The sequence below is a fragment of the Petaurus breviceps genome, unplaced genomic scaffold, assembly GCF_028583685.1.
Source record: "Petaurus breviceps papuanus isolate PSGF00001 unplaced genomic scaffold, PetGlider_PUasm1.0 189, whole genome shotgun sequence".
Lineage (NCBI taxonomy): Eukaryota > Metazoa > Chordata > Mammalia > Diprotodontia > Petauridae > Petaurus > Petaurus breviceps.
Window position 1 is genome coordinate 12,263,908 of NW_027185809.1, and position 10,638 is coordinate 12,274,545.

Consider the following 10,638-nt stretch of genomic DNA (forward strand, 5'->3'; position numbering starts at 1 on the left):
TTGCCCCCAAAATAGGAGTCTAATGTTGGAATCTTCTGTCTGCTTTGTTTCCTTTGTCTGGTCATGTCTCCCCTCAGTCACTTGACCCCTGGGCTTTTTGCCAAAGTAGGACCTGCTACCAGACAGGGGAGCTTTCATCCCAAACGCTGGGGTTTTCTCAGCTGCCAGAGGTATTAGTTGGTGCCCTCTCTGAAGCCTCCACACACTCTGGCAAGCTGGTCACACACCCTAGGATCTCCACCCTAGATCGCAATCCAGATCCAAGCAGGTTAAAGCAAGAGCGATTACCTCTCAGACTGGTGCTTGTTCCCCCTACACTCTGCAGGCCAGGAGCTGAAGCTGCCACATGGCAGTGGCTGCATGGCCACAGTGCCTCAGCAGCTTCTTGCCCTGGGGGCAAAAGCCAAAGCTCTCCCAACTGCTAGTCCCTAAGTACACACTGCACTGACCTCTCACTTTGTCCTTCTCATCTATGTGTTGATAAATCTGGAAACGGCAACAGCTGCCGGTGAAAAAGGGGACACTAAACAACCTTTGGAGTCACCCGCCCTGGGGCTAAAACCTCCAGCTCATGCGGGCCTGGGCTCGGCTCCCAGAGTGCTGTGCTGGCCGATTCCTTCCAGCCTGCCGGGCTGTCCTCAGCGGGAGGTTATCTTCTCTGTGTCATTTTGTGGGTTCTGCAGCTCCAAAGTTTGTTTAGCGTCTCCTTTTACATGGATTTGGGGAAGGTGGATGCCAGAGCAGCAGGGAGGTCCTGCTTCTACTCTACCATCTTGACTCCGCCCCCCCCCCCCCGCCTAACGGTCTTATTTCTAAGATATACAGAGAACCGATTCAAATTTATATGAATAAGAGCCATGCTCCAATTGATAAATGATCAAAGGATATGAACAAGCAGTTTTTAGAGGAAAATTAAAGTTATCAATAGCCATTTTAAAATATGCTCCAAATTACTAATAATTTAAAAATGCAAACTAAAATAACTATAAGGTTCCACCTCACACCCCTCAGATCAGCAAAGTTGACAAAAGAGGAATGACTGTTATTTTCTGTGAGAAAGGAAAGACAGTGAGAAAACAGGTGACATTATGCAGATAATGATATGGCTATGAAATGGTCCGGTCACTCTAGAAAGCAGTTTGCCCAACAGGTTAACTATACAGCCTTCTCAAAAGGGACGGGAGGGGACCAGGAAATGTTTCATGGAGCAAATGTCACCTGAGTTGTTCTTTAAAGGATAGATAAGAATTTAAAATGCAGAGATGATAAGGGAAGCCTACAGTATGAACAAATACTATTCTGGTGCCCAAAGAAGAAGATTCACAGACCAAGCTTACAATTTAGTAGGAGGTTAAGACAGAAATGCTGATAATTGTAACATAAAATTTCACACAACAAATACATTAAAGAGGGGCAATGAGAGATCTGAGGGGGGTACAGCTGGCCCAGCCCTGCCAAACATTTGGAGCTTTCTTTAACGAGGGACAGAGAAGTCAAATTTTATGGTAGTAATGGGTTGGGAAGGGCCTTAGAGGTCAACTAGTCCAACCCTCTCATTCTACAAACAAAAACATGGTGGCCCAGAGAGATTAAGTGATTCCGGTGGCAGACCAGGATTTGAACCCAGGGCCTCTGTCTTCAAATTCAGCACTCAATCCACTGTACCACACTGCCTCCCCAGGTGACATCCATCTAACGTTATATATCACTATGCATATTACAAAAATGGGACAGCTCCCAACAACTATTATACCTCACTCTGAAATCTTTAGGCCCTAGAGAGTTTCGGGTCCCTCCTGATCCCAGTCTTCCAGCCATCATTCCACTACTCCTTCTTCAAATTGGAGTTCAGGGCCAAGGATAAGTGGAATTTCTCTTTGTTACTATTGGCAATTCTGATCTTAAACTTAACAGTCAAGATGAGGTGTCTGGAATTATCTATCAATTCCAAATGCCTATGCATAGGACCCTTGGCTACCACTCTCTCTCCCCTCTTTCCAAGAATAATTAGTATGATCTAAAGAGTCTAGACGTTAGAGGGGACCTCCCAAAGTTCTAGAAATGGAGAAGAAATCCTGAGTGGGCCGGCAAGTTCTGGTGGGAGAAACAGTCATCTGTCCCTGAAGGGCACAAGAGCAGCTGTGGCCCAGACTTGAGCTTTAAAGGGACAGTGAGAGGCTGAGAGGCTGGTGTGTTACCATACCAACACTCCATTCTCTCTCAGGGAAGTAAACCTAATAGAAAACTTATGAATTGTGTGATTCATAAATAGAGTACATGTGTGCTTGGGCTAAAATAGTTTTAAACTGAGAAAAAAAAATGAAAATTCTGAAAAAAAATCACAAGTCCTTAGAATAGCAGAAAACACTTAATTAGCTTAGTCCATAGAAGGGGAGGTCCTTTGGTCCAGTTTCCCACAAAAGGCACAAATATGTAGGGGACTCTTTCTGGCTTAAATCACCTCACTCATTCAACTGAAATCAGCCTCCAGGGTACTAAATTATATACACTCTCCTCTTTAACTGCTTCACCTTGATCCACTCCCACCTCTCTCTAGCTTTAAGAAACTCTCTAGTTGGTTGCTGAGATTTCTTCCAGGTCTAAGATTTTAAAGATTCTAAGTGGGGCACTGCAGTGCTGTGGCCCCCAAAGACCAAAGGAAAACACTATGCTCACAGAATGCTAATCACATGTTTGTTGCATAAAACTTAGAAATAGGGCACAGTCCAGCTCCATCTAAAAGTTCATTCATCTTGGTTTCATTCCACTTTATCCTTCTATTTTACAGTTAAATTCTGAACTGCATTTTGTTTATTTGAATATATTCTTTTTCCCTTATTAGATTGCCAATTCCTTGAGGGTAGAAACAAGTTCTTAATCTCATTTCTATCACCCTCAATTCAATGTATAATGCTCTACATCTAGCAGTCCCTTAATAAAGGCTGAATGAATGAGCAAAAACCTGTGTTGGGAACACGAAGAAAAGGAGACGAAAGAAATCCAACCTTACACAAGAATAAACCCATCCTCCAAGAAACTGAAGATCAAAATCAAAGAATTATAGAACGTCACAGGCCATCTATTAAAACCCCTATAACTGGATCAAGAATTTCTGCCACACAGCTAGGTGGTGCAGTGAATAGAGCACTGGCCCTGGAGTCAGGAGGACCTGAGTTCAAATGCAGCCTTAGGCACTTGACACACTTACTAGCCATGTCACTTTGGGCAAGTCACTTAACCCCAATTGCCCTCCAAAAAGAAAAAAAAAAAAGAACTTCTGCCACAACATTTATAACAAGTAGTCATCTAGCCTTGAAAACTTACAATAAGGAGAAAACCATTGCCTCTTAACCAGTGCCTATTCCACTTTAAGACAACTGTTCCATCCATTAAGCCTAACATTCAAGGAAGTATTCCTTACAAAATAGCCTAAGCCTGCCTCTAATTTCTTCCCATTGTTCCTAAGACTATCCTCAAAGGCCAACCAAAATAAAACTGGGGTTCAAATCCTGGCCCGTCTGCATGTTATCCTCATGACATCTCTTCAGGTCCTCTCTTCTAGACAAACCTCCCCAGTTCCTTCAGTCAATCGTTGCATGCTGTCATTTCCAATCCTCACCAATCCTCATCCTCCTCTGAATGACAGTCCTTGACTATCAACATCCAGCTGATTCAGCTGAGTGACACTCCCTTGTTGGAGTTCTCCACTGAGGTCCTACCAGCAGCTGCAGCTCCTCACGGCTGTTTCGGATTCAGGTAACAGGGAAGTGATATTAACCGCCTAAGCCTTTGGTTTCCTGAACCAACAGTCTCCAGAATGATAACAATACCTTTTAAGCAATTTTTTACTTGTATAGGGGAAGAAGTTAAGATACTGCTCCTATCACAATCTCCAAACTTAATTTTCTTTCTCCAAACATAGTGTATAAAATTTTGACAGAGGAAGTTAGGTGGAAGTTGCAAAGAGATTTAGGGTCAAATTAAAGAAAACTTCCTAGCAATTAGAGTCATTCAAAAATGGAAGGAGCTGCTTTTGGGAAGTGGTGGGTTCCCCATCCCTAGAGGTCTTCAAGTACTTGATATGGATGTGAAAGAGAAGATTCCTACATAGAGATGGTTTGGATGGCTTCTAAGGTCTCTTTCAACCTTGCTATTCTATGAGAAGAGAAAGAGTAGCTGCCAGGGACAGGTAAGACAGAAAGGCAGCCCAAAGGGTTTGCCTAAAGAAAAAGGTAAAGGGAGAGATACCAAGCCAATCCATCCTTGTTTGGTGGAATTAGGTGAAAATGGATTTCAACTATCTATACTTTCCTTATCTCAACTAATGATAAAAAGAGATAAATAATAAAAATTATTATTATTTAATAGTAAAAAAATTAATGATAAAAACTAAGTAAAGCAAGTAGAATCTAGTCAAGTCAGGAGGACATAAATCACATAGGTTGAGGGAGCTAGATGGTATCTGGGGAACAAAGACAAAACATTTTATGATACTATAAACTCAAGGACAAGATGCTAGGCCAGTCATGAAAATAACGCCTAAGAGGAGCCAGGAAGAAAAATCTAACCAAAGAAGGATATCTGGGCTATAGGGAAATGTCCTTACTAAATCTGAATAGTAAGAATAAGAGAAAAAACTAATGCTAAAGGAATTTTCAGAGCCTCTCTGCAACCCTGGACCTTTCAAAGAAAGGTAAAGCAAGGGAGCTCATAGGACAGACTAAAAGCATACATTAATGCATTTTGGCAGAGCAAAAAATTGATGCCTTTCCTTTGTTCACAAAAAGCTAAGCATACATGCCATGCCCTCAGACTGTCTTGTTGATAAGCAAAAAAGAGCACAGATAGATCCATCCCATGAAATGGAAATATATGCCCAACTATGCCCCCCCCCCACCTTGCTCAAGGGAGAGTGTGTGCTTTATTCAGGGATGGAGGTAACATCTTATATCCATTTCTGCAGGGTTCTTTCCAAGCTACGTTAAGTTCAGGATGAAGAACAAGCTCCTTCTGAGTATGAGTGCAAGGGCTGTACACTGGTGTTCAGAATCTTTAATCTGCAATTGTGGGTAGGTGTCCCAATCGTTCTATTATTAGTTTTCGAGCAGTCGGCTTGATTGGAAACCAAGTTTATGAACAGATCTGCTGTACTCATAAAGAAGCTTTTTGTGGTGTTTGATTCCAAGGTAATAGGCTCTTCAGAAAAACAAAGAGAGAAAGAGTGCAGGAGAGGGAGGTTTTGAGTTTACACAAGCCTCGTTCTCCATAAATTTGAAAGGGGGAAAAAAAAATCAAACCAAGTCAAATTCCTGGGGTAGGCAGGAAGAGACACAGCACAAAGGTTCTGTCCTAATTCCCCTTGTCTTCCCCTTGTCCTCTTAAACGACTGACATGAAAATGAAAATGGCAGGCTCTGTTGGTGTTCCAAGAAGCTCTAAGGGAACACGTTTCCTTGGCAAAAGCACATGTGAGATGGGAAATGTACCTCCTCAGTTCGTTCATGACCTTGAATGCCTTCCCCATGTGGGCAGGGTTGACTGTAATCGTCCTCTGGCCCTTCTCTTCGTCCTCACCTTCCACCAGGGACTGGGAACTTGGCTTGATGCTGTGAAAGGAAACAGAGAGGATCACACGTGGACCGTTTATAGCAAAACATCAAAAGGCATAAAACACTAAAAGTTCAGTGAGAGAGGCCACAAACTCAATCACAGAAAAAGAAATTAACTTGGAGCCAGAGTACCTAGGTTCAGATTCTGGCTCTGCCTACGCCTACTACCCACCTATGCATCCTTGGGAGTGTCTCTTAGGCCTCAGTTTTCTCATCTTTAAAATGGAGAGGAGATACAGGATAGATAAGATGATGTCTAAGGCCCCTACCAATTCCAAATTGACGACTCTATAATCCTACCCACAGAGGACAGGGCCCCAAAACATGAGATCGAGGGGAAAAAGCCCTAAAAGTAGAGTCAAAGGACCTGGCTTTGAACCTTAGCTCTGTTACACACTGCTGGACTCGGAGTCAGCAAGAGCTGGGTATGAACATCATCCTAGATCCTTACATATATGAGGACTTAATTTTGATAGGCCTCAGTTCCCCTATCCATAAAATGGAAGGCTTAAAATAAATTGGAATTCTCTTTTTTTTTTTTTTTGGAAGGGGGAAGGCAGGGCAATTGGGGTTAAGTGACTTGCCCAAGGTCACATGGCTAGTAAGTGTTAAGTGTCTGAGGCCAGATTTGAACTCAGTTCCTCCTGACTCCAGGGCCAGTGCTCTATTCACTACACCACCTAGACACCCCTAACTTGGGAATTTTTTTTTTAAAGCAACTGGGGTTAAGTAACTTGCTCAAGGTTACACGGCCAGTTATTTCTGGGTGTGGTGGTAAGTATCTGAGCCCAGATTCAATCCCAGGTCATCCCGACTCTGGGGCTGGTGCTCTTACTCGCTGTACTACCTGGCCGCCCCTAACTTGGGAATTCTTAACCTTTTTGGCATCATGGACCCCTTTTGCAATCTGGTAAAAACTATGGACTCCTTAGCTAAGAATTAACATTTTTAAATAACTGAACGAATTGCTAAATTTCAATGAGAAGTTAGTGAAAATTAAAACATTTTTTTCTCATCCAAGGATTTACTGAAATCTTGAGTCCTTGGACACACAATTAAGAGCTCCTAGGTCATTTAAGAAGCAAGTGGCATCACTTAACCCCCACTGCCTTGCCTTCCCTCCTACAAAAAAAAACAAAAACAAGCAAGTGGCAGAGCTGACATTTGAACCCAGATCTTTTAACTCCAAACCAAGCACTCATTCAACTATACATCTTGTGCATTAGATAGCAATTCATTCCAGCTCAGGCACTCAGCTCCCCACACAAGCAACAATCAAATGAGTATTCCAAACACTTCTTGGATTTGCTTCATTCAAAAAAGGGAACTGGGCTAGAGGCAAGAGCACATCCCACAAACTACAACTAATTCACACTGAGCATGAGCATTGCTTTCATTTAGATCCTGACTTATACTTTTCAAAGTGCTTTTATATCCATGATATCACTTGATCCTCACAACTGACCCATAGGGGAAGAAGCAAAAAAAGATAGGGCCTGTGCTCCCCACTTTCAGACATGGAAACTGAAGTTCAGAGGGGTGGGAAATGATTACCCAGGAGTGGCAGAGCTGGGAGGAAAACCCAGACCTACCAACTAGTTGAGCTCCTTTGGTTCTGCTACCTCCCTCTAAGAGTCATTATGTGTTGTTGTTGATGATGATGATGATGTTCAGTCATGTCCGAGTCTTTATGAGTCCATTTAGCATTTTCTTGGCAAAGACACTGGAGTGGTTTGCCATTTCCTTCTTCAACTCATTTTACAGATGAGGAAACTTAGGCAAACAGGGTTGAATAGCTTGCCCAGGGTCACACAGCTAGTAAGTGTCTGAGGCCAAATTTGAACTCAGAAAGAGGAGTCTTCCTGACTCCAGGCCTGGCCTTCTATCCACTCTAACACCTAGCTGCCCATCACTATATGTGCTAGGCATATAGTACCAAGTTTTCAAAGAACTGGAATACAACAAACCAAAAAAAAACTCAGACAAAATAAGTTCCACATTAAAATGGTTCTGAGCAGAATTTACTTTTCCTTTGACCTTTCTGACTCTAGGCTTCACATGCAGCATGGCACAGGTGAGAGCTGGCCTCTAAACCAGTACCACCTGGGTTCAAGTCACACAGAGTCTGACACAGACTTTCTCTGAGTCCCTGGACAACTTCTCAGCCCTGTAAACAACTAATTCTCTAAATTACACAGCAGGTGTTTACTTCACTAATCACAGGTCCAGTGCCTCTCCTCAGTCCTTCCACAGACATTAAGGATCTTGATCACCTGTTATCTTTGCCCACGATTGTGGATAACAGTCTATTTGAGCTCTTGCGCATCTGAGCTTTCTGAGGGGTTGGTTTCAGAATAAACTGGAGTTGAGGGATAGGTACAAAGTAAAAGGAAAACCAAAGAGCACACATATCAAAGGACATCACACATACCTGGCGATGGAAAGAGCAGAACTCATTCCAGAACATAAAATCAAAAAAAGGAAGGCACGGGCGGCTAGGTGGCACTGTAAGTAAAGTGCCAGCCCCGGAGTCAGGAGGACCTGAGTTCAGTTCCAGCCTCAGACACTTAACACCCACACACACACAAAAAAAAAAAAACAAGCTGTGTAACCTTGGGCAAGTTGCTTAACCCCAATTGCCCTCCAAAAAGCAAACAAAAAAAAAAAAAAAAAAAAAAGGAAGGCACCCAAAACAACAGAATCACACACAACGACACAATCCTCCTACTCTGGACTCTGATCATGATGACATTGTAAATTCAGGGTCTAGAGGCTGGGCATGAGAAGAGGAATATCAGGCTCAGCTAAAGGATTCCCAAACAGTTAATGGCCCTTTGGTGTCACTCTCCACAGACCTGCTATTTTGTCTGTGTGAACAAAGGAGCCTTTCATTCATATCCAGATGTCCCATGCAGAAAATGACTGATGTTAAAATTGGGTGGTCGTTAAGAATCAAGTCAATCCTGGACCACAAAATTAGAAAGCATGGAACAGAGCCCCTCAGCCTTGGATTTTCCCCTTCAGTAACATACTGAATTGTCCAGTTAAGCCAACTTCCACAGACTGAGGAGTCAGAGACGTAATAGTATATATGGCAGAAAGAGAGCTCTGGACACTGAATCAGGAAAGATTCATTAGTCTTCAAAGCTGCATCACCCCAATCATTCACTCCCTCTGTGGCTACTCTTGAACTACTGAAAAGTATTGGATGAAATCACACAAATATGCCAATTGGGCCCATTACAAACAAGTCATTATCTAATCTCACCTGAGCCCCCACAGTTTTCCTTCTTCCTTGATTCACTTTCTGACATTCTATCCACAGCAGTCACTCTAACTTTCTGTTCGCAAGCTCCCAATGTCACCACATATCCCAGTCTCTCAGCAGATAACCCAATCTTCTACTTGACTTAGACAATCAAAGCCATTTGTCATGAGTTACTTCACATCCCCCATTCCATACTTCAAAATCCTTTTGTATCATCACCCCCATCTCTGGAGAAGAGGCACCATCTTCTCAGCTTCCTCAATAGCTTGTCCTTTCAATCATTCATATTCTCTCCCTCCTTCTTCCACCTTTTTTCCCCTCTCAATTTCTCTCTCCTTCTCTGTTGTTTTTTTCCTACCTCCTACAAACATGTAAATCACCCTCATTCTTTTTTTTTTTTGCCTTTTGAAGGTCATTTGGGGTTAAGTAACTTGCCCAAGGTTACATGGCTAGGTTTTTTGTGTGGGTGTTAAGTGTCTGAGGCCAGAACCGAACTCAGGTCCTCCTGACTCCAGGGCCGCACTTTACTCACTGCACTACCTAGCCGCCCCATCACCCTCATTCTTAAAAAAAAAAAAAAAAAAAAGCTTCAAAGGAGGCTGCCCTCCCTTCAAGTTATCATCCTGTCCTTTTCATCTATCACCGATAAAAGAGACACACACATTTCCTAACCATCCATTAACTTCAACCCCTTCCAATCTGACTGAAAATGCCCTCTCAAAGGTTACTGAAGATCTAACTGCTAAATGCAACGTTTCTTTTTCCCGTCCTCTCTCTGCAGCTTTTAATGTTTCTGAGCCCCCTTTTTCTCCCTTGGCTTACACAGAAATGCTTTCTCCAGGTCTTCTCCCTGCCCGTTTAACCTCCGTTTCTAGATCTTAATTCCAAGATTATCACCATCCCCTAATCACTAAATGTGAGGTCTTTTCCAGGGCCCTCTACACTCTCTTCCTGGTCGAGCCCTTCTGCTCCTGTGGGTTCAATTATTACCCCGAGGGGAACGAATCTGAAATCTGCCTATCCAGCCCTAATTTCTTCCTTGAACTCCAGTCCTGCTTCCCCAGTAGTGTTCTAACCAACCGTCTTTAGCTGGATGTCTTCACACTGTATCCAACCGTATGTCTAAAACTAATGAATCATCTTCTCTTAATCCCGCTCTTCCTCCAAACTTCACATCCTAGCTCTGACACTTACCAACCCTGAGCAAGATTTCCTGGATAATCTCTCAGGCCCACATTAGCCCCTGGGTCCCCCACCCTGCAGAATTTTGGACAAGGCCGTTCACACTACCTGGATGACCAGGGAGTTAACCCTTCCAGCAAACAGAAGATCTTTAGGCTTTGCCATCTACCCTGCCACTCCACCCTCCAGACCTCCAGGCCCCTCTATCTGACTCTATTAGTGCACCCTAATGATTTCTAAGTCATCATCCCCCACCCCGACCACTGAACTCTTTGGACTTTTGCCCTGCAAGTGAACCCTCCTCTACCCATTATCCCACTAAGGACAGGACAAGGGAGCTATATTGAAAGATCCCTCTGGCCTTATGGTCCCACCCTCCCATTCTGTATCCCCATCCTAGGTGTGAGCTCCATGATGAAGTCCTGGAATATGAACTCTAAATTAACCACTTCATTTTGCATATAGGGAGAATAAGGCCCAGAGAAGGGAAATGACTTGCCCAAGATAACAAAATTACTAAGTAACAATACCAAGATGTAAACCCAAATATTCTGAGTACAGTATTTCTTTCTTTTGTTGT

At 43.1% G+C, this 10,638-nt stretch overlaps 1 protein-coding gene across 3 annotated transcripts in view; it reads right to left on the reverse strand.

Moving 5' to 3' along the window:
* KLHL3 (kelch like family member 3) overlaps positions 1-10,638 on the reverse strand; it is a 324,549-nt gene that overhangs the window by 176,624 nt on the left and 137,287 nt on the right. For all 3 annotated transcript variants that reach the window (XM_069091901.1, XM_069091900.1, XM_069091899.1), the window contains one exon: positions 5,486-5,605. In XM_069091901.1, the coding sequence (XP_068948002.1) occupies positions 5,486-5,605 (120 nt within the window). The remainder of the gene's footprint in view (positions 1-5,485; positions 5,606-10,638) is intronic.